At 43.5% G+C, this 24959-nt stretch overlaps 1 protein-coding gene across 3 annotated transcripts; it reads right to left on the bottom strand.

Moving 5' to 3' along the window:
• Positions 1–1817: 1817 nt before the first annotated feature.
• Positions 1818–23438, bottom strand: LOC110524867 (basic immunoglobulin-like variable motif-containing protein). Of its 3 annotated transcripts, none has more exons than XM_021604823.3 (10): positions 22541–23438; positions 20540–21132; positions 10907–11033; positions 7158–7253; positions 6821–6925; positions 6623–6717; positions 6183–6315; positions 5328–5411; positions 5089–5185; positions 1818–4322 (listed from the first exon to the last, which is right to left on the bottom strand). In XM_021604823.3, exons 2-10 carry the CDS (start codon positions 21045–21047, stop codon positions 3999–4001), a joined length of 1569 nt encoding a protein of 522 aa, XP_021460498.2. In that variant the 5' UTR covers positions 21048–21132; positions 22541–23438; the 3' UTR covers positions 1818–3998. The 3 variants fall into 3 exon arrangements, with proteins under 3 accessions (XP_021460498.2, XP_021460500.2, XP_090092621.1); XM_021604825.3 differs by having other exon boundaries at positions 20540–21127; positions 22541–22860; XM_090236495.1 differs by having other exon boundaries at positions 21320–22656.
• Between the last annotated feature and the right edge of the window lie 1521 nt (positions 23439–24959).

Here is a 24959-nt window from a genome sequence, read left to right on the forward strand (position 1 = left end):
GTAGGCAGCAACCCTTCCGTGAAGGACTTTTTGGAACTGTTTGAGAAGTATGAGTTTCTTTAAATCCTCAAGGTCCTTGACCTCTAGACTTTTGGGCCTCCCGAGTGGCGCAGTGGTCTAAGGCAGTTGCTAGTGGTCTAAGACAGTTGCTAGCTGTGTCACTAGAGATCCTGGTTCTAGTCCAGTCTATCTTGCAGCACTGGTCCAGCCTCTCCTAGACTCAGCCAGGACACAGAGGAGACCAGGCCTCAGCTGGGTGGTCTAATCCAACAGTGGAGAGCAGTGGGATGCACGTTCCTGGTACGACTAAATCACCTTGGATTGCATCCCAAATGGTTCCTTATACCTACTTATATGACCAGGGCCCATACGTCTGTGGTCAAAACTAGTGCACTAATATAGGGAATAGGGTGCCATAGGGCTCTGGTTAAAACTAGCGCACTAAATAGGGATTAGGTTACGCACCGATGTCTGTCGTAGTATAAGAAATCCAGGTGATAACTTTTTCACAGTATCGTGATGATTCCTCAATCGTCTCACGTTCAGTACTGAGTGAATATCTTGTATTGATTTAATCATTTCAACATTTGAAAAAAAAAAAAGATGAGAGAAAACCAGAGAATAGATTATCATCAATTGCTGAACTGAGTCTGAAGTGGATGAAACCGCTAATGGGTTAAGGGGAATCATTTGAATGTTAATTTAATCTTAATGTAGTCAGGAAAATAGTGGAGAACAGATGATGGAATGTAGCCAGTGTTCTGTCCTCTGTGTGTATTAAATAACCAGGATGCATTGTGGTCCAACCCTGGAGGGTTATGTTGCTTCAGACCCTGCTCACATCGCATAGCTACGAAGACAGATCCATGGCAATAGGCCCGGGTCTGATGCTTCAGAGGATGGTAAAATACGGTCACGCGTCTTGTTGACTTTGTGATCTTCGGTCTTCGTATTACTCTTGTTATGTAAGCACACATTAATATCATGTAATAGAGCCTCACAGTGGAGGGGTCCCAATTCCCATAAAACCTGCCGGTCAAACAGGGAAATGGCTCCGATCGTTTTCACACCATTACATTTTTCTCATGGAGAATTTCAGAAACATTTAACATTGACACGGTTATCAAACCATCACGCCAGGGTAAGCCTACACGAAACAAAATGGCTGTGTTAAAATAAGGGCTGTGTTAAAATAAGGGCCCTTATACGTAAGGTATAAGGGCTCTGTTTTGTGTAGGCTTACCCTGGCGTGATGGTTTAATAAACATGTAAAAAAATCTCCCTTGGACAAGGTGACTCAATATCAATATATTCAGATTCGAAAATGCTAATTAGCATCAAAGTAGACATCATGCAAGACTACGAATCCCAGCATGCTCCTGAACGCCGTCTCTACCTGACACCTTTGCTAACAGGTATTATTTATTTGAACCTTTATTTAACCAGGCAAGTCGGTTAAGAACAAATTCTTATTTACAATTGACGGCCTACTCCGGACGACGCTGGGCCAATTGTTCACCGCCCTATGGGACTCCCAATCACAGGCCAGATGTGATACAGCCTGGATTCGAACCAGGTACTGCAGTGACGCCTCTGTGCCACTCTGGAGTATTGTATCAATTCAGCCTATGTATTCACGCCAGGGTAACCCTACACGAAACACAGCCCTTATTTTAAGTGTTTCTAAAATCCCCTATGGGAAAAATAAATGAAGGGGGGGGGGGGACATTTCCTTGTTTGTCCTCTAGGTTTTATGGGTATTATGACTTAAACTGTGGACTCATTATTTGTAAAATGATGACACTTTTTGATATGAATTGATATAAATTGTTATTTATTAAGAAAAAGGAGCAAATCTAAAATCACATGAATAAATAATGATACATTTTACAGTAGTGTTGGGATAAATCTAAACACAAAACCACAGATGCTTGAGCAGGAGAGTTAAGCAGGAGACTTAACTGTGGCTTTAGACACAACATGGACACAATCATGCACTCATTATCCTTTGTCTCTCACGTTGGACATCAACAACAACACAAAGATAAATCTCTACATCTTGGTAGGTGATTAGCATCCGTTGACTTGATTTCTCAGGTATTTTCTTTGGGAAAAGAACATCTACACTTAACATAGTTTCACAGGCTTACACAATGTCAATTGTACCCACTGTACTGTTTGATTCACGTTTCTACAGTTAGTTTTCCTGTAGCTGGGTTTCTGAAGTCTACCATGGTAGTTTTCCTGTAGCTGGGTATCTGAACTCTACCATGGTTGTTTCTGTAGTTAGTTTTATTGTAGCTGGGTTTCTCAACTCTACTATATGTACATCGTTGTTTCTACTGTTAGTTTTCCTGTAGCTGGGTTTCTGAAGTCTACCATGGTTGTTTCTGTAGTTAGTTTTCCTGTAGCTGGGTTTGTCAACTCTACTATATGTACATCGTTGTTTCTACTGTTAGTTTTCCTGTAGCTGGGTTTCTGAAGTCTATCATGGTTGTTTCTGTAGTTAGTTTTCCTGTAGCTGGGTTTCTGATGTCTACCATGATTGTTTCTGTAGTTAGTTTTATTGTAGCTGGGTTTCTCAACTCTACCATATGTACATCATTGTTTTTGTAGTTAGTTTTCCTGTAGCTGGGTTTCTGAAGTCTACCATGATTGTTTCTGTAGTTAGTTTTCCTGTAGCTGGGTTTCTGATGTCTACCATGATTGTTTCTGTAGTTAGTTTTATTGTAGCTGAGTTTCTCAACTCTACTATATGTACATCGTTGTTTCTACTGTTAGTTTTCCTGTAGCTGGGTTTCTGAAGTCTACCATGGTTGTTTCTGTAGTTAGTTTTATTGTAGCTGGGTTTCTCAACTCTACCATATGTACATCTCGGTGGAGTTTGTTTGCAACAACTGTGGGCGGAGTCGCTGTCAGTCGATACAAGGAAGGAGTCTGTGGTTGTATTGGATAAAGGTTTTATTAAAAAGTATGGATATCAGCAAACAAAGAAAGGCACACAGCTACAAACAGCTACAGAGGACAAACATAGGTACAAGGTAAGGAATTAAGAAAGACAGCTACAGAGGACAAACATAGGTACAAGGTAAGGAATTAAGAAAGGCAGCTACAGAGGACAAACATAGGTACAAGGTAAGGAATTAAGAAAGGCAGCTACAGAGGACAAACATAGGTACAAGGTAAGGAATTAAGAAAGGCAGCTACAGAGGACAAACATAGGTACAAGGTAAGGAATTAAGAAAGGCAGCTACAGAGGACAAACATAGGTACAAGGTAAGGAAGTAAGAAAGGCAGCTACAGAGGACAAACATAGGTACAAGGTAAGGAATTAAGAAAGGCAGCTACAGAGGACAAACATAGGTACAAGGTAAGGAAGTAAGAAAGGCAGCTACAGAGGACAAACATAGGTACAAGGTAAGGAAGTAAGAAAGGCAGCTACAGAGGACAAACATAGGTACAAGGTAAGGAAGTAAGAAAGGCAGCTACAGAGGACAAACATAGGTACAAGGTAAGGGTTTATCGACCGACAGCGACTCGTTGTAGTTGTCTCCGCTCAACTCCATTGATGTGATGTGCATCGTGGAGTTGAGAAAAACTTGGCTTACAGTAGTCACTGGATTTCAGTCACATTCGCAAACTAACACACTCACTTTAAAAGTGTAAAATTAATAGATTTTATTCTTATTCTTCTTATTTCTTAAATGGCTTTTAAATGCAATGTTATCAGACGTTCTGATTAATAGCAGCAGTCCTCTATACATTGCTAGACGATTAAACGTAGCTTTCACACTAAAGTGTATCAACTTGTATGTTGTACTAACTTTTCATTACAATAATCAGGCAAAATCCTGGATGGAATCTGGATGATGCTAGACGGGGTAAAACAACACTTTCGTCTTTCGCTCTTTTTTTTTGGTGAAAAACTATTGAGAAACGTTTGATATACTAACCAGTATATTTTAGCAGCACTCATTTCACAGCCTTCTCATTGAATCTCAGTCATCTGTGGTATCTTCTTCAACGTCGCTCTCAGGTGAGCTCCTGTGTCGGTACTCTGTGGTGTTAGACAGGTGTTTCCAAGCTACGTCCTTCTGGTTACTGGTACCTGTGCTGTTGGAGCGGCCTAGCCGGGCCAAAGCCTGGTGTTTTCCTGAGGTCTTCTCCCTGTCCTCCTGGACCTCTGCTAAGCCCCCCTGGGCCCTCTCAGACCCCTGGTGGTGGAGGTCATGCCTCAGGTTCTCCAGGTTGAGGGCCCAGGGGCCTAGCTTCTGCCAGTTGACCCTCTGGAAAGCCATGATGCAGTGAAGATTCCCTCCCACCTGCCAGGAGAGGAGTGGTTCATGTCAGAAATGCGTAACAGACCCATGAATGGTACCTTCAACTTTTACATTTTAACATAACTATAAAAACTGAGAAGAGGAGAGGTTCACGTCAGAAATGCAGTACTCATACTAGAGCTCTGCTACCCGAGCCCATCGGGCCAACCTGACATTATACATTGGGCCTGTTAAATTTTTCATCAATAAGTACGGTACGGCAGGGCTTGGGTATCACTAGCATTGTGAAGCTGTGCCATTTGCTCGTGCTCTGCAGTACAGACATATCTGACTAAGATCATAACATGGTGCCAGATGAGCTTCAAATAAATAGAAGACAGGAGATATTATTTCACAGATGATAATATTATTCCTCGAGTTTGTCTGAGAGGGATGAAAAGTAACTAACAGCTTGTCTCATGTTTCGTCATTGAGCAGAGCAGCCCAAGCGTAGCCGTTGCTATGGTCACTCACAGACTCAGAGCCACCATGAGCAGAGTGCATGCAGAGTGAGCAGCGCGCAGGAAGCCAGTGACACAGAGGAGTAGCTAATGGATTTACTTACAGAGTTATTTCTGATTTCTGGTTTCGGGCAGGGCCTTAAATTTGGCAAAAGCAATCAGGCCTGGGCAGGGGTCTGAATGTCACGGGCATGGCTAGGGCTTAAAATTCATGCCAGTTCTGGGCTCTAACGCATCCTCATCCCATTGTTAGCATAACTGGTATCTTAACAACTAACAAAACTATAAACTGAAACGAAAATGAAAACCTTTTTGGTTTTGCGGCACTGAATTCCCCTCTCCGTGTGACGAATATCAAGGTATTCTGGATTTTGTGTGTTCAGATCTGTAACAATATCAGCCCACCTAAAAACAACAGCAAGATACAGAAGTGAAACAGTAATCGACTAAATACAAATCAACTAAAGAAGACGACAACGTTGTACAACAACAACAAAAATACTGCATATAATTTTTTGTAAACATTAGAAGTCAGAAAGGATCATACTTTTTACAGTGAATAGCAGGGTGTTTCCTGCTTGGTTCACCAATCAGGATCCAGTGTTCCATTTCATTAGTTGGTAATGTACCCCTTAGAAGTAAACAACAACAAGTTAACACGGTACGTGGATGACAGTAGGAGGTACGTGGATGACAGTAGGAGGTACGTGGATGACAGTAGGAGGTACGTGGATGGCAGTAGGAGGTACGTGGATGGCAGTAGGAGGTACGTGGACGTGGATGGCAGTAGGAGGTACGTGGATGACAGTAGGAGGTACGTGGATGGCAGTAGGAGGTACGTGGACGTGGATGGCAGTAGGAGGTACGTGGATGACAGTAGGAGGTACGTGGATGACAGTAGGAGGTAAGTGGATGACAGTAGGAGTTACGTGGATGACAGTAGGAGTTACGTGGATGACAGTAGGAGTTACGTGGATGGCAGTAGGAGGTACGTGGATGACAGCAGGAGGTACGTGGATGACAGTAGGAGATACGTGGATGACAGTAGGAGGTAAGTGGATGACAGTAGGAGGTAAGTGGATGACAGTAGGAGGTAAGTGGATGACAGTAGGAGGTACGTGGTTGACAGTAGGAGTTACGTGGTTGACAGTAGGAGGTAAGTGGATGACAGCAGGAGGTACGTGGATGACAGCAGGAGGTACGTGGATGACAGCAGGAGGTACGTGGATGACAGCAGGAGTTATGTGGTTGACAGTAGGAGTTATGTGGTTGACAGTAGGAGTTATGTGGTTGACAGTAAGATAAAATGATTAGTAATCGAAAATAATAAAATGTAATGAATTAGTCCTAAACGATGAACTGTTAGAAAGTAAATGCACACAGGGATATGAGAAGAATGTACCTGTAGGCCTTGGCTGCTTTGAAAGGTGTGGCCTCGAAGCCCACAGGACAGAAGTAGTGGTTCTGACAGTGGTAAATATAGGCCATGGTTTCATCTCTTAACCCCAGGGTCAACTTCAACAACGCCCCCTCAGCTGGAACAGGGAGGACAAATACTCAATTCAAACACACTCCATTTAAAAGCAAAACAGAATCATGCAGACAGTCTGAACTACTGTATGCTTTTTCATCTATTCTGTTGTCAAAAAAAAACAACGATTTCTTTATAAAACAGACGAACTGGATGACAAACTAAAGTCAAGGCCGGCCCCAAGCCACTGGATTGACTGACATTTGAACACATTTTACACTTTGTATTTCCAAAGCTGAGGGCAGCTTGTTACATCATGGCCAATTTGATAGTAGAGAGGGTAGACGAGAGGAGAGAGTAGACAAACTCACCAGTCTCTCCCGCTGTCTTGTGTTTCCCGTGGGGTTTGTACAGAATATAGGAACATCCTCGGACACGGAAATTGTCATTGATTTGCCTGAACCATCTGTTCACAAAGATAAAAATAAATATATATATATATAATAATAATCTGTAGCCATAAGCTGTGTGCACCTTGTTTCTAATGTCAGTATTTCTGAGTACTGTACCTCATCAGAGTAGCGTTGCCTGTAAAGGGACCAAACTTAATCTCCTCGAAAGGAGGCTGGAAGCCTAGGATCTGAAGAGCCCCTTCCTGGGAGATGGGTGGGAGACTGAAAATACACACAATAACAATCAAATAGTTGTTAATCCTCTTATTTATGACACATAAAAAATGAGACTACACGCTATAATGTGATGGAAACATTTGTCTTTTGTATTACCTATTACCTATTACCTATATATTACCTATATAACAAGTATAAAAGATGGAGTCTGTTCCCCCAACGAGCGGTGATCCCATTGCCACACGTACAGAGCTACAGACGACGATAAAATGCCTACCTCCCTGCTCCTAGTGTGCTGTACAGAAAGTTCCAGCAGGAAACTAATGAAGATATCCCACATGACGTCTTGTACTGGGGGCGGCTGATACAGTACCTAGAGAACGGAGGGAGGGAAAGGAGGGAAGGAGGGAGGGAAGGAAGAGAGGGAGGGAAGGAAGGAAGAGAAGGGGAGGGAGGGAGGGAGGGAAGGAAGAGAGGGAGGGAGGGAGGGAGGGAGGGAGGGAGGGAGGGAGGGAGGGAGGGAGGGAGGGAGGGAGGGAGGGAGGGAGGGAGGGAGGGAGGGAGGGAGGGAGGGAAGGAAGGAAGGAAGGAAGAGAAGGGGGAGGGAGGGAGGGAAGGAAGGAAGAGGGAGGGAGGGAGGGAGGGAGGGAGGGAGGGAGGGAGGGAGAAAAGCATGACACTAATGAATGCCTCCTCCACTTGCAGAAATTTCTGGCTCTGTCCGAAATGGCACCACATTCCCTATATAGTGCACTAGCTTTAACCGGAGCCCTATTGGGCAGCAGGCACCACATTCCCTATATAGTGCACTAGCTTTAACCAGAGCCCTATTGGGCAGCAGTGCACTACATAGGGTGCCATTTGGGATGCAAACCCACTGTCATCATTATCAGTAGTTAATACAGTATAACAAGCTCTGTTATAGGTCTATCAGTAGTTAATACAGTAGAACTAGCTCTGTGATAGGTCTATCAGTAGTTAATACAGTATAATTAGGGGCGCAGACAGAACAAAGAGCAAGTTATACAAATCTTTGCTACGGTGCATCAAAAGCAATTTAAAAGTAATTCTCAGATAAAAAAATGAACATCAGTCTTAGCTGTTTTTACGGCCATTTTTATATCTCCTTCACTTGATGCTAGCTATCTAGGCTAACGTTAGCTAAGATAACTAGCTAGGCTAACGTTGGCTAAGATAACTAGCTAGGCTAACGTTAGCTACGATAACTAGCTAGGTAGCTAAATATTACTGCAAAAGAATAGTAGCTTGATGCCAAAGTGCTTGCTAAGACTATGTATATATGGTATATACTTAAGCAATAAGGCACGAGGGGGGCGTGGTATACGGCCAACATACCACGGCTAAGGGATGTTCTTAGCACGACGCATCGCGGAGTACCTGGATACAGCCCTTAGCCGTGGTATATTGGCCATATATCACAAACCCTTATTGCTATTACAAACTGGTTACCAATGTAATTAGGGCAGTAAAAATGAAATGTTTTGTCATACCTGTGGTATACGGTCTGATATACAATGGCTGTCAGCCAATCAGCATTCAGGGCAGGGACCACCCAGTTTATAATACAGTATAATGAGCTGTGTGTTACCTCAGTAGTAGTTAATACAGTATAATGAGCTGTGTGTTACCTCAGTAGTTAATACAGTATAATGAGCTGTGTGTTACCTCAGTAGTTAATACAGTATAATGAGCTGTGTGTTACCTCAGTAGTTACAGTATAATGAGCTGTGTGTTACCTCAGTAGTTACAGTATAATGAGCTGTGTGTTACCTCAGTAGTTACAGTATAATGAGCTGTGTGTTACCTCAGTAGTTACAGTATAATGAGCTGTGTGTTACCTCAGTAGTTACAGTATAATGAGCTGTGTGTTACCTCAGTAGTTACAGTATAATGAGCTGTGTGTTACCTCAGTAGTTACAGTATAATGAGCTGTGTGTTACCTCAGTAGTTAATGCAGTATAATAAGCTGTGTGTTACCTCAGTAGTTACAGTATAATGAGCTGTGTGTTACCTCAGTAGTTACAGTATAATGAGCTGTGTGTTACCTCAGCAGTTAATACAGTATAATGAGCTGTGTGTTACCTCAGTAGTTACAGTATAATGAGCTGTGTGTTACCTCAGTAGTTACAGTATAATGAGCTGTGTGTTACCTCAGTAGTTACAGTATAATGAGCTGTGTGTTACCTCAGTAGTTAATACAGTATAATGACCTGTGTGTTACCTCAGTAGTTACAGTATAATGAGCTGTGTGTTACCTCAGTAGTTACAGTATAATGAGCTGTGTGTTACCTCAGTAGTTAATACAGTATAATGAGCTGTGTGTTACCTCAGTAGTTACAGTATAATGAGCTGTGTGTTACCTCAGTAGTTAATACAGTATAATGAGCTGTGTGTTACCTCAGTAGTTACAGTATAATGAGCTGTGTGTTACCTCAGTAGTTACAGTATAATGAGCTGTGTGTTACCTCAGTAGTTAATACAGTATAATGAGCTGTGTGTTACCTCAGTAGTTACAGTATAATGAGCTGTGTGTTACCTCAGTAGTTACAGTATAATGAGCTGTGTGTTACCTCAGTAGTTAATACAGTATAATGAGCTGTGTGTTACCTCAGTAGTTACAGTATAATGAGCTGTGTGTTACCTCAGTAGTTACAGTATAATGAGCTGTGTGTTACCTCAGTAGTTACAGTATAATGAGCTGTGTGTTACCTCAGTAGTTACAGTATAATGAGCTGTGTGTTACCTCAGTAGTTAATACAGTATAATGAGCTGTGTGTTACCTCAGTAGTTAATACAGTATAATGAGCTGTGTGTTACCTCAGTAGTTACAGTATAATGAGCTGTGTGTTACCTCAGTAGTTACAGTATAATGAGCTGTGTGTTACCTCAGTAGTTACAGTATAATGAGCTGTGTGTTACCTCAGTAGTTACAGTATAATGAGCTGTGTGTTACCTCAGTAGTTACAGTATAATGAGCTGTGTGTTACCTCAGTAGTTACAGTATAATGAGCTGTGTGTTACCTCAGTAGTTACAGTATAATGAGCTGTGTGTTACCTCAGTAGTTACAGTATAATGAGCTGTGTGTTACCTCAGTAGTTACAGTATAATGAGCTGTGTGTTACCTCAGTAGTTACAGTATAATGAGCTGTGTGTTACCTCAGTAGTTACAGTATAATGAGCTGTGTGTTACCTCAGTAGTAGTTAATACAGTATAATGAGCTGTGTGTTACCTCAGTAGTTACAGTATAATGAGCTGTGTGTTACCTCAGTAGTTAATACAGTATAATGAGCTGTGTGTTACCTCAGTAGTTACAGTATAATGAGCTGTGTGTTACCTCAGTAGTTACAGTATAATGAGCTGTGTGTTACCTCAGTAGTTACAGTATAATGAGCTGTGTGTTACCTCAGTAGTTACAGTATAATGAGCTGTGTGTTACCTCAGTAGTAGTTAATACAGTATAATGAGCTGTGTGTTACCTCAGTAGTTACAGTATAATGAGCTGTGTGTTACCTCAGTAGTTACAGTATAATGAGCTGTGTGTTACCTCAGTAGTTACAGTATAATGAGCTGTGTGTTACCTCAGTAGTAGTTAATACAGTATAATGAGTTGTGTGTTACCTCAGTAGTTACAGTATAATGAGCTGTGTGTTACCTCAGTAGTTACAGTATAATGAGCTGTGTGTTACCTCAGTAGTAGTTAATACAGTATAATGAGCTGTGTGTTACCTCAGTAGTTACAGTATAATGAGCTGTGTGTTACCTCAGTAGTTACAGTATAATGAGCTGTGTGCTACCTCAGTAGTTACAGTATAATGAGCTGTGTGTTACCTCAGTAGTTACAGTATAATGAGCTGTGTGCTACCTCAGTAGTTACAGTATAATGAGCTGTGTGCTACCTCAGTAGTTACAGTATAATGAGCTGTGTGTTACCTCAGTAGTTACAGTATAATGAGCTGTGTGTTACCTCAGTAGTTACAGTATAATGAGCTGTGTGCTATATTACCATCTCCTGAGGTCCAGGACTTTCCGCTGTTTGATCTCGTCCTGCGAGGCGTGGAGAGGAAGGTCCTGCAGGTTCCTACTGCCCCCTGAAGACTTCATCTTCTTAGTACCGACTCTCTTTATGTTGCCTGAAAATAGGACACAAAGTTAAAGCAATCGCTCATAAAGACAGAAACTAAAAGTAGGCTATATCTGTCAAGCGTTCATCAGGTCTGAATATATATATATATATATATATATATATATATATATATATATATATATAATCAGTGTGGCGTACTAATGTTCCTCGAGTTCTAATTGTTTCTGAGAACCACACGGTACTTAATTGTTCCATTTCTTTCAACAAAAATAATACTCAGCTGGGTAATCTTGTCACTGTGAAAAGTAATCTCTCTTGTAGTCACTGTGAAATAAACACAGTCCTCTCATTCACCCTCTCCCTACAGCACACTGATTCTTTAGGTGGTGTCTCTGCCTGTCTGTGGTGTCTCCGCCTGTCCTACTAGCACTCTGGACAGTGGTGTCTCTGCCTGTCCTACTAGCACTCTGGACAGTGGTGTCTCTGCCCGTCTGTGATGTCTCTGCCTGTCCTACTAGCACTCTGGACAGTGGTGTCTCTGCATGTCCTACTAGCACTCTGGACAGTGGTGTCTCTGCCTGTCCTACTAGCACTCTGGACAGTGGTGTCTCTGCCCGTCCTACTAGCACTCTGGACAGTGGTGTCTCCACCCGTCTGTGGTGTCTCTGCATGTCCTACTAGCACTCTGGACAGTGGTGTCTCTGCCTGTCCTACTAGCACTCTGGACAGTGGTGTCTCTGCCTGTCCTACTAGCACTCTGGACAGTGGTGTCTCTGCCTGTCCTACTAGCACTATGGACAGTGGTGTCTCTGCCCGTCCTACTAGCACTCTGGACAGTGGTGTCTCTGCCTGTCCTACTAGCCCTCTGGACAGTGGTGTCTCTGCCCGTCTGTGGTGTCTCTGCATGTCCTACTAGCACTCTGGACAGTGGTGTCTCTGCCCGTCTGTGGTGTCTCTGCATGTCCTACTAGCCCTCTGGACAGTGGTGTCTCTGCCCGTCTGTGGTGTCTCTGCATGTCCTACTAGCACTCTGGACAGTGGTGTCTCTGCCCGTCTGTGGTGTCTCTGCATGTCCTACTAGCACTCTGGCTAGGCCACTCCAGGACCTTGAAATGCTTCTTACGAAGCCACTCCTTCGTTGCCCGGGCGGTGTGTTTGGGATCATTGTCATGCTGAAAGACCCAGCCACGTTTCATCTTCAATGCCCTTGCTGATGGAAGGAGGTTTTCACTCAAAATCTCACGATACATGGCCCCATTCATTCTTTCCTTTACACGGATCAGTCGTCCTGGTCCCTTTGCATAAAAACAGCCCCAAAGCATGATGTTTCCACCCCCATGCTTCACAGTAGGTATGGTGTTCTTTGGATGCAACTCAGCATTCCTTGTCCTCCAAACACGACGAGTTGAGTTTTTACCAAAAAGTTATATTTTGGTTTCATCTGACCATATGACATTCTCCCAATCTTCTTCTGGATCATCCAAATGCTCTCTAGCAAACTTCAGACGGCCTGGACATGTACTGGCTTAAGCAGGGGGACACGTCTGGCCTGCAGGATTTGAGTCCCTGGCGGCGTAGTGTGTTACTGATGGTAGGCTTTGTTACTTTGGTCCCAGCTCTCTGCAGGTCATTCACTAGGTCCCCCCCGTGTGGTTTTGGGATTTTTACTCACCGTTCTTGTGATCATTTTGACCCCACGGGGTGAGATCTTGCGTGGAGCCCCAGATCGAGGGAGATTATTAGTGGTCTTGTATGTCTTCCATTTCCTAATAATTGCTCCCACAGTTGATTTCTTCAAACCAAGCTGCTTACCTATTGCAGATTCAGTCTTCCCAGCCTGGTGCAGGTCTACAATTTTGTTTCTGGTGTCCTTTGACAGCTCTTTGGTTTTGGCCATAGTGGAGTTTGGAGTGTGACTGTTTGAGGTTGTGGACAGGTGTCTTTTATACTGATAACAAGTTCAAACAGGTGCCATTAATACAGGTAACGAGTGGAGGACAGAGGAGCCTCTTAAAGAAGAAGTTACAGGTCTGTGAGAGCCAGAAATCTTGCTTGTTTGTAGGTGACCAAATACTTATTTTCCACCATAATTTGCAAATAAATTCATTCAAAATGAACAATCACAATGTGATTTTCTGGATTTTTTTTCTAATTTTGTCTGTCATAGTTGAAGTGTACCTATGATGAAAATTACAGGCCTCTCTCATCTTTTTAAGTGGGAGAACTTGCACAATTGGTGGCTGACAAAATACTTTTTTGCCCCACTGTGTGTGTGTGTGTGTGTGTGTGTGTGTGTGTGTGTGTATATATATATATATATTCAGAGCCAAAGAGAAGATCCCATGTCCCAAGTGTTATTGAAGTGTTGTGGTTGCAGGTTCACCTGCCTCACCTAAAGTATATTATTTAAGGATGTTGCTATAGGCTACCAAGAGTGAACAGTCAGTATCTAGATAACGTGTGAAATGCTTGATAGTCTATGTGATGTAAACAGAGAGGTCTACTTTCATGTGACCTACTGGTTGTGTGTGTGTACTGACATGTGACCTACTGGTTGTGTGTGTGTACTGACATGTGACCTACTGGTTGTGTGTATGTACTGACATGTGACCTACTGGTTGTGTGTGTGTACTGACATGTGACCTACTGGTTGTGTGTATGTACTGACATGTGACCTACTGGTTGTGTGTGTGTACTGACATGTGACCTACTGGTTGTGTGTATGTACTGACATGTGACCTACTGGTTGTGTGTATGTACTGACATGTGACCTACTGGTTGTGTGTGTGTACTGACACGAGACCTACTGGTTGTGTGTATGTACTGACACGTGACCTACTGGTTGTGTGTGTGTACTGACACGTGACCTACTGGTTGTGTGTGTGTACTGACACGTGACCTACTGGTTGTGTGTGTGTACTGACATGTGACCTACTGGTTGTGTGTGTGTACTGACATGTGACCTACTGGTTGTGTGTGTGTACTGACATGTGACCTACTGGTTGTGTGTGTGTACTGACACGTGACCTACTGGTTGTGTGTATGTACTGACACGTGACCTACTGGTTGTGTGTGTGTACTGACATGTGACCTACTGGTTGTGTGTCTGTACTGACATGTGACCTACTGGTTGTGTGTACTGACATGTGACCTACTGGTTGTGTGTGTGTAATGACATGTGACCTACTGGTTGTGTGTATGTACTGACACGTGACCTACTGGTTGTGTGTGTGTACTGACATGTGACCTACTGGTTGTGTGTATGTACTGACACATGACCTACTGGTTGTGTGTGTGTACTGACACATGACCTACTGGTTGTGTGTGTGTACTGACACATGACCTACTGGTTGTGTGTACTGACACATGACCTACTGGTTGTGTGTGTGTACTGACACATGACCTACTGGTTGTGTGTATGTACTGACACATGACCTACTGGTTGTGTGTATGTACTGACACATGACCTACTGGTTGTGTGTGTGTACTGACACATGACCTACTGGGTGTGTGTATGTACTGACACATGACCTACTGGTTGTGTGTACTGACACATGACCTACTGGTTGTGTGTACTGACATGTGACCTACTGGTTGTGTGTACTGACATGTGACCTACTGGTTGTGTGTATGTACTGACATGTGACCTACTGGTTGTGTGTACTGACATGTGACCTACTGGTTGTGTGTATGTACTGACACGAGACCTACTGGTTGTGTGTGTGTACTGACACATGACCTACTGGTTGTGTGTGTACTGACACATGACCTACTGGTTGTGTGTATGTACTGACACGTGACCTACTGGTTGTGTGTACTGACACATGACCTACTGGTTGTGTGTGTGTACTGACACATGACCTACTGGTTGTGTGTGTGTACTGACACATGACCTACTGGTTGTGTGTACTGACACATGACCTACTGGTTGTGTGTGTGTACTGACACATGACCTACTGGTTGTGTGTATGTACTGACACGTGGCCTACTGGTTGTGTGTGTGTACTGACACATGACCTACTGGTTGTGTGTATGTACTGACACGTGGCCTACTGGTTGTGTGTGTGTACTGACATGTGACCTACTGGTTGTGTGTGTGTACTGACATGTGACCTACTGGTTGTGTGTGTGTACTGACATGTGACCTACTGGTTGTGTGTATGTACTGACATGTGACCTACTGGTTGTGTGTGTGTACTGACATGTGACCTACTGGTTGTGTGTATGTACTGACATGTGACCTACTGGTTGTGTGTGTGTACTGACATGTGACCTACTGGTTGTGTGTATGTACTGACATGTGACCTACTGGTTGTGTGTATGTACTGACATGTGACCTACTGGTTGTGTGTGTGTACTGACACGAGACCTACTGGTTGTGTGTATGTACTGACACGTGACCTACTGGTTGTGTGTGTGTACTGACACGTGACCTACTGGTTGTGTGTGTGTACTGACACGTGACCTACTGGTTGTGTGTGTGTACTGACATGTGACCTACTGGTTGTGTGTGTGTACTGACATGTGACCTACTGGTTGTGTGTGTGTACTGACATGTGACCTACTGGTTGTGTGTGTGTACTGACATGTGACCTACTGGTTGTGTGTATGTACTGACACGTGACCTACTGGTTGTGTGTGTGTACTGACATGTGACCTACTGGTTGTGTGTCTGTACTGACATGTGACCTACTGGTTGTGTGTACTGACATGTGACCTACTGGTTGTGTGTGTGTAATGACATGTGACCTACTGGTTGTGTGTATGTACTGACACGTGACCTACTGGTTGTGTGTGTGTACTGACATGTGACCTACTGGTTGTGTGTATGTACTGACACATGACCTACTGGTTGTGTGTTTGTACTGACACATGACCTACTGGTTGTGTGTGTGTACTGACACATGACCTACTGGTTGTGTGTACTGACACATGACCTACTGGTTGTGTGTGTGTACTGACACATGACCTACTGGTTGTGTGTATGTACTGACACATGACCTACTGGTTGTGTGTATGTACTGACACATGACCTACTGGTTGTGTGTGTGTACTGACACATGACCTACTGGGTGTGTGTATGTACTGACACATGACCTACTGGTTGTGTGTACTGACACATGACCTACTGGTTGTGTGTACTGACATGTGACCTACTGGTTGTGTGTACTGACATGTGACCTACTGGTTGTGTGTCTGTACTGACATGTGACCTACTGGTTGTGTGTACTGACATGTGACCTACTGGTTGTGTGTATGTACTGACACGAGACCTACTGGTTGTGTGTGTGTACTGACACATGACCTACTGGTTGTGTGTGTACTGACACATGACCTACTGGTTGTGTGTATGTACTGACACGTGACCTACTGGTTGTGTGTACTGACACATGACCTACTGGTTGTGTGTGTGTACTGACACATGACCTACTGGTTGTGTGTGTGTACTGACACATGACCTACTGGTTGTGTGTACTGACACATGACCTACTGGTTGTGTGTGTGTACTGACACATGACCTACTGGTTGTGTGTATGTACTGACACGTGGCCTACTGGTTGTGTGTGTGTACTGACACATGACCTACTGGTTGTGTGTATGTACTGACACGTGGCCTACTGGTTGTGTGTGTGTACTGACACATGACCTACTGGTTGTGTGTATGTACTGACACATGACCTACTGGTTGTGTGTACTGACATGTGACCTACTGGTTGTGTGTACTGACATGTGACCTACTGGTTGTGTGTGTGTACTGACACATGACCTACTGGTTGTGTGTATGTACTGACACATGACCTACTGGTTGTGTGTATGTACTGACACATGACCTACTGGTTGTGTGTACTGACACATGACCTACTGGTTGTGGTTTCCCTGTCTGTCTGTGGTTTCACTGTCTGTCTGTGGTTTCACTGTCTGTCTGTGGTTTCTCTGCCTGTCTGTGGTTTCACTGCCTGTCTGTGGTTTCCCTGCCTGTCTGTGGTTTCCCTGCCTGTCTGTGGTTTCACTGCCTGTCTGTGGTTTCACTGCCTGTCTGTGGTTTCACTGCCTGTCTGTGGTTTCACTGCCTGTCTGTGGTTTCCCTGCCTGTCTGTGGTTTCACTGCCTGTCTGTGGTTTCACTGCCTGTCTGTGGTTTCCCTGCCTGTCTGTGGTTTCACTGCCTGTCTGTGGTTTCCCTGCCTGTCTGTGGTTTCCCTGCCTGTCTGTGGTTTCACTGCCTGTCTGTGGTTTCACTGCCTGTCTGTGGTTTCACTGCCTGTCTGTGGTTTCCCTGCCTGTCTGTGGTTTCACTGCCTGTCTGTGGTTTCCCTGCCTGTCTGTGGTTTCCCTGCCTGTCTGTGGTTTCACTGCCTGTCTGTGGTTTCACTGCCTGTCTGTGGTTTCCCTGCCTGTCTGTGGTTTCACTGCCTGTCTGTGGTTTCACTGCCTGTCTGTGGTTTCCCTGCCTGTCTGTGGTTTCACTGCCTGTCTGCGGTTTCACTGCCTGTCTGCGGTTTCCCTGTCTGTCTGCGGTTTCCCTGCCTGTCTGTGGTTTCACTGCCTGTCTGCGGTTTCACTGCCTGTCTGTGGTTTCACTGCCTGTCTGTGGTTTCACTGCCTGTCTGTGGTTTCACTGCCTGTCTGTGGTTTCCCTGCCTGTCTGTGGTTTCACTGCCTGTCTGTGGTTTCCCTGCCTGTCTGTGGTTTCACTGCCTGTCTGCGGTTTCACTGCCTGTCTGTGGTTTCCCTGTCTGTCTGTGGTTTCCCTGCCTGTCTGTGGTTTCACTGCCTGTCTGTGGTTTCCCTGCCTGTCTGTGGTTTCACTGCCTGTCTGCGGTTTCACTGCCTGTCTGTGGTTTCCCTGTCTGTCTGTGGTTTCTCTGCCTGTCTGTGGTTTCCCTGTCTGTCTGTGGTTTCACTGCCTGTCTGTGGTTTCTCTGCCTGTCTGTGGTTTCCCTGCCTGTCTGTGGTTTCCCTGTCTGTCTGTGGTTTCTCTGCCTGTCTGTGGTTTCACTGCCTGTCTGTGGTTTCTCTGCCTGTCTGTGGTTTCTCTGCCTGTCTGTGGTTTCTCTGCCTGTCTGTGGTTTCCCTGCCCGTCTGTGGTTTCCCTGTCTGTCTGCAGTTTCACTGCCTGTGTTGAAGAGGAGTATCATGAGTAGGGTTTCAAAATTCTGGGAAACATTCAAATTTCCTGGTTTTCCAGAATTCCTGGTTGGAGGATTATAGATTTCCTTCTTATTCCCACCTGTTTCCGGAGAATATTCTGGGATTTCAGGGAAAACAGGGAATTTATTGGAAGTTCATGGAGTTTTGCTGTGTTACAAAGTGGGAATGAAATAGATTTAATTGTGATTTTTTTTTTGTGTGTCATTGATCTACTACATAAAATACTCCATAATGCCAAAGGAAAAAGAAAATTCTAGAAATATTTACAGATTAATACAAATGTAATAACACAAATGTGGTTGTTGCATAAGTATAAAACAATAACAAAATCAGATATTGAATATATTTTTTACCTCTGGTCAAGTTAATAATTATGCTGTGGATGATGTATTTAACCACACAGACACATCAAAGATACAGTCATCCTTCTGAACTGAGATACAGAACAGGAAGGAAACTGAGATACAGAACAGGAAGGAAACTGAGATGCAGGACAGGAAGGAAACTGAGATGCAGGACAGGAAGGAAACTGAGATACAGAACAGGAAGGAAACTGAGCTACAGAACAGGAAGGAAACTGAGATGCAGAACAGGAAGGAAACTGAGCTGCAGGACAGGAAGGAAACTGAGATACAGGACAGGAAGGAAACTGAGATGCAGGACAGGAAGGAAACTGAGATGCAGGACAGGAAGGAAACTGAGATACAGGACAGGAAGGAAACTGAGATACAGGACAGGAAGGAAACTGAGATACAGGACAGGAAGGAAACTGAAGTGCAGGACAGGAAGGAAACTGAGATACAGGACAGGAAGGAAACTGAGATACAGGACAGGAAGGAAACTGAGATACAGGACAGGAAGAAAACTGAGCTGCAGGACAGGAAGGAAACTGAGATACAGAACAGGAAGGAAACTGAGATACAGAACAGGAAGGAAACTGAGATGCAGAACAGGAAGGAAACTGAGATACAGGACAGGAAGGAAACTGAGATGCAGGACAGGAAGGAAACAGATACAGGACAGGAAGGAAACTGAGATACAGGACAGGAAGGAAACTGAGATACAGGACAGGAAGGAAACTGAGATACAGGACAGGAAGGAAACTGAGATACAGGACAGGAAGGAAACTGAGATACAGGACAGGAAGGAAACTGAGATACAGGACAGGAAGGAAACTGAGATACAGGACAGGAAGAAAACTGAGATACAGAACAGGAAGGAAACTGAGTTACAGAACAGGAAGGAAACTGCTCAGGGATGTTACAATGAGGCCATTGGTGATTTTAAAACTGCTACGAAGTTGTGATAGGAGAAATGTGTCTCTATAATAACGACCTAAATGAGTGAAAATCAGAATAAAAATATTCCAAGACATGCATCCTGTATGAAACAAGGCACTAAAGTACTACTGAAAAAACAACAAGTACGGAATACACTTTGCAAAGCCTAAAGTAAATGTAAAGCCTAACGTTTGGGGCAAATCCAATAGAACACGTCACTGAGTAAATGCCTCCTTATATTCAAGCGTGATGTTGGCTGCATCATGGTATGGGTATGCTTGACAATGGCAAAGACTGGGGCGTTTTTCAGGATGAAAATAAATGGGATGGAGCTAAGCACATACAAAATCCTAGAGGAAAACCTGCTTCAGTATGCTTTTATACCAGACAATGGGAGATGAATTCACCTTTCAGCAGGTCAATAACCTAAAACACAAGGCCAAATCTACACTGGAGTTGCTTACCAAGAAGACAGTGAATGTTCCTCAATTCTGAGTGGCCAAGTCACAGTTTTGACTTAAATCTTCTTGAAATCTATGGCAAGACTTGAAAATTGCTGTCTAGTCATTATCCCCAACACCTTCACAGAGCTTGAAGTATTTTGAAAAGAATACTGGGTAAATATTGCACAATCCCGGTGTGCAAAGCTCTTAAGAGACTTACCAAAGAACACTCACAGATGTAATCGCTGCCAAAGGTGTTTCTAACATGTATTTACTCAGGGGGGTGAAAACGTATCTAATTAACGTATATTAAATGTTTTATTTTTCATTCATCTTAAAATAATGTTAGGATTTTACTTCTACTTTGACAGAGTATTTTGTGTAGCTCATTGACAACAAAATGACAGTTTAATCCCACTTGGTAACACAATAAAATGTGAAGTAATCCAAGGGGTGGGGGGGGGGGTGAATACTCATGATACCCACGGTACCAACAACAGATGATCTGTATGACCTGGATGACCAGTTACGGGCACATATTTCTTAGTAACAGATGAATCAGCATGAGAACAATACTAAGTAATTCATAGCATATTCATGAGACTGAAAACATACTGGAAATGATGTCTCCAAAAGCAAGCAGAACTGTATATGATTTATGTTATTGATTTTGCTTACTTGCCCTGGGCTTTCGAGTTAGCACAGCATCAAAGTTAGTGGTATCAATCTCCCAAGCCAGGATAGGCTTGGTGTTGCTGCAGGACACCCCCTCCATGTCAAAGTCTTCATCTGAAGCCTCCTCTACACCTGCAGGCTGCCCCTGAGACAGGTCCACAGTGCTGGACTTCACTAATGGGGCCCCGCTGCCATCCTGCTTGCTGTGGGCCACCTCTCTGGGGGTGCTGGGGAGCCGGTAGAGAGAGGCAGCCTGGTTGAGGAGGGCGTAGTCTGAGCAGACCGTGTAGAACTTCTCTCTGGAGTGAGTGACAGGGCAGGTCCATGGGAGCTGGAGCTCAGCACTGGAGGCTCTCCGGGTCCTCAGGGAGTCCCGGGTGAGAGTGGTCAGCAGGCCGCGTTGGTCATCCTCTCTGCCAGGAGGTGGGGGTCGCTGGGACAAGGGCTTAGCCTGGTCGCCTGGCTGACTCCCAGACACATTAGGTCCTGAACTATCCCCACTGTTAGGCATTGAAGAGAGGACTGGGATGATGGATGAGAGAATTGTTTAAAGTTGAAGTGGTTGGTCTGTTTAGAGGGGTGGGATGTCATCTATGCTGCAGAAAGGGTTAAAAATATATATTTATTAAAACTTCAAATTGGGTTTAAAGATATCAACCAGGAATTGTGTTTATGGGCTTATAAAGGTAAAGTGTTGGAAGGTAATTTAAAGTCAGTAACTAACATAGAATTGAAGGTATCCCAAAGGCCAGCAGATGGCGATGTTGAGTAATTTAATCTTACCGTCCAGATGGACTGGCTATGCAGCTGGCTATGCACTCGTATCCCCCATGGACTGGTTTGTACATTAAACATTCTCCATTCAGGCTGTTAGGGTGAAATGTTCCTCCTGAACTCAATTGAACGGGGAGAAGGTCGGGAAAAAAACGGGGAAATTTACATACTTTTTTATAAAACACTATTTTCCACCACCATGCTAAAGTGGCTAATGCTACTTCCTGATGTTGCGTATTGTGTTCAGCCAAACAGACTACTGCAACCTGATTGGCTGAATGGAATATGCAACATCCAGGACTAACATTAGCTACTCTAGCATGGTGGTGGAAACTGGTGCTTCATAAAGAAAGTATGGGGTCTCCTGAGTAGCGCAGCGGTCTAAGGCACTACATGTTAGTGTTGAGGCTTTACTACAACCTGGGGTTCGACCCCAGGCTGTGTCACAACCGGCCGTGACCGGGAGTCCCATAGGGTGACACACAATTGGCCCAGGGTCGTCTGGGTTAGGGGAGGGTTAGACCGGGGGGTTTTCCATGGCTCATCGCACTCTAGCGATTCCTTGTAGCGGGCCGGGCACATGAAAGCTGACTTCAGTCGTCAGTTGAACAGTGTTTCCTCCAACACATTGGTGCGGCTGGCTTCCTAGTTAAGAAGCAGTGTGGCTTGGCGGGTGATGTTTCAGTCCTTCGCCTCTACCAAGCCCGTTGGAGAGTTGCAGCGATGAGACAAGATCGTAACTACCAATTGGATATCACAAAACGTATCACCATTAAATCTAGTTAAGGAGGAAAACTACACCCTTGCAGCCTCAATGGAAAATATATTATGTACAACCCGGTTCAGGGATAGGTGCGTTCCCATTGAATGAATGGTAAGATGAAACGACTCAATATCGTCATCTGCCAGCCTTTTGGCTAACTTTACGGCAAGCCCTGATATTAATTCAGCCATAACCTGATCTACAGTAGCATGAACACTTGATAATGATAATGTATTGGACATTGAGTACAAAACACACTTAGGAGTGATGTAAATGTTTTTTTACATTACCCGGCCGTTCAATCATAGAGACAAAGATAAGAATATGTATTTTGTATCTAGCACACTAGGCTAGACGGCCGTCACCATCACCACCTGTCATCTCAGAAGATGGCAGCAAAAACATGCAGTAGCATCAGACACTCTAAAATATGCACGCAATAAACCTGTAACATTTGGTACACATACCTTGCATGGTGTCGTGGATTTTTAACTTGGTAGTTAACTAGGTAGCCACATAGTATGAATTTCTCCTGTTGGGATAAATACGCTGTTGTATATTGACGTCCTCCTCCTTCCGCTGTACAGTAATGATGAACTAACCCATTACGTAACTAGGGGTGCTCAACCGTAATCTTCCACAAGATTTTCTCACAGACAGTTCTAAATTAACGCTTTGCTAAAAAAAAAAATCTAATAAAAATGGGAGTTTAAAATTGTTCAATTTATAGGGATTTCACATTACTGACCCTATTTCTTCATCATTTACACACAATATTCGGCGTTCACGAAGGGTCATCAACCCCTAACCAGCCATCCGGTTTTCTTTAACCAATCAGAACAAGCCATTTGCCTGTGTGGGGTGCACTTGATTTACCTCGCTGGTATGGAACGCCGTTTTACACTATTCGAAGCGTCAAATAAGCTTGTTGACCAACCAGGACCTGAATATGACTCTCACGTCATGTAATCATTCAACACGTTCATTCATTGTTTATGTAATTATTACACATTGATTAGACTATCACTCGTATTTCATATGTCACAACGATTCACTGATACGTGTGCTATGATGCCGGTAAAGTTTTGTTTCGCTCACCGGCTGCTGCCTCACGACCGCAGACACACTCCCCCAAGCTATGGACGGTGCTGGCTATAAAAAAGCTAGCTAGCTAATGGACACAAACAATGTTCTTCCCCCAAAAACATAGCAAAACGACATGATCTGTTTCAGTAGCTATAGTTAGCTAGCTAGCTATCTATCTAGGTGTCATCATCTAAAATACCCCTTATTTATAAAACAGTTCTAATTTGATGAATGGTCAGACCCCACCTATGTGAAGCTAGCCACAACAAGGATTAGCCTAAATAGTGGAATTTGCTGTTCGCCTTAAAAAGAAAATAGAATATAAAAATATATATATTCTATTGAACCTTAATTTAACTAGGCAAATTCAGTTAAGAACAAATTATTATTTACAATAACGACCTAACCCGGACGACGCTGGACCAATTGTGCGCCCCCTTATGTCTAATTGAAAGTGTTACAAATGAATACGAATAGTGGAATCATGCCTTAATGGAATATATCATGCGAAACGAGGTTGGATTGTTGTTATATAAATTCAAAAAAAAGACAATAATTTGTTAATTTGACAAAAATCTGTTGAAATCCCACTGTGGATGTATTAGACTTCAGAATTGCATCGATTGCATACTTGTTTCACTGTACAGCCTTACCCTTTGGATTGTGGATCAATGACATGGGGTATCAGTCTACCCAGTGACACCCACAGAACATTAGCGTCGAGGCACTTATTGCAGGACTCTGAAACCACTGTGAATTGAGCCACATGTATTGTACCTGTCAACCTATGTATTGAACAATATTCCAGAGAAAAAACAATATCAAGTGTATTTTCTGGAGTCTGATAACTCTGAGGACTTTCCCACAGTCAAAGTGCCACAATAAGATCTACGACGCTAATATTTGCGTAAAAAGTTGCGTTCTGTGGGTGTTAAGGAGCAGACTGATACACTATTTTATTGCTCCATAAATTCCAGCCCTTTAACCTTGTTAATATTATCTAGTCTAAATATGGCATGATTCCATCAATTGTGTAACCTGCGTAACTTTCAACGAGGAACTTTTATTTTGAAGGAAAACGGCAAATTCCACTATTGTGGATAATCCTTATTGTGGATAGCTTCACAGCACGGTTCCGGTTCCGGTTCACGCCTCTCTAGCCAGATGAAGCTAACTGGCTGCTTATAACGTTAGCTGTGGTCAACAGGGTTAAGTAGCTTGATAGCTAGTTATTTTCATGAAATGAAGTTCGATTTCAATAGGGGAACAACAAGTGGCTACCTAGCTAATACTTACTCTCATGGATTCCTAAATCATTGCTAAAAAATATTGAAAATGACTGCAGTTTCTACTGGTCATTGCTTTCAGGCTGGTTGCATCGATGCTAGCTAGGTACCAAGCTAAAGCTAGCTAGCTACCCCCAGAGGTTGCTAATAACATCTGTATCAAACATATTTCCAAGCAGTTTTGATCCTGATCTTATTTCAAATGCTCACACAGACGTTTTCCCATTCGGTGGAACAAATAATGCGTTATTACCAACGTGGTATTGTAAACACATTGTGGCCGGTGTGGGTGCTTGTTTGTAATATTATTTTGTACAACTTTGACAGTGCTGGTGGCGCTTGGCTTTCACACACAACATTCTATAACATAATATAATCGTGTTATTTGACATGGACAATTGAGCTAGGGGGTACAATATCACATTACACAAGGACCTTAAGGGACATACATATACTTATAATTCTAACAGATTTTTTGTTATTGGGGTATTTAATTGTCTTGAAATACAGTTCA

The sequence above is a fragment of the Oncorhynchus mykiss genome, chromosome 5, assembly GCF_057628025.1.
Source record: "Oncorhynchus mykiss isolate SJ-2025 chromosome 5, ASM5762802v1, whole genome shotgun sequence".
NCBI classification, from domain to species: Eukaryota; Metazoa; Chordata; class Actinopteri; order Salmoniformes; family Salmonidae; genus Oncorhynchus; species Oncorhynchus mykiss.

Coding starts and splice junctions, on each gene's coding strand:
- LOC110524867 (XM_021604823.3), bottom strand. CDS start 21,047: ATGCCTAACAGTGGGGATAGTTCAGGACCTAATGTGTCTGGGAGTCAG. Junction 5,186..5,327: donor CCTGCTATTCACTGTAAAAA/GTATGATCCTTT, acceptor TGTTGTTTTTAG/GTGGGCTGATATTGTTACAG. Junction 4,323..5,088: donor AGTGCCGCAAAACCAAAAAG/GTTTTCATTTTC, acceptor CTCTCCTGGCAG/GTGGGAGGGAATCTTCACTG.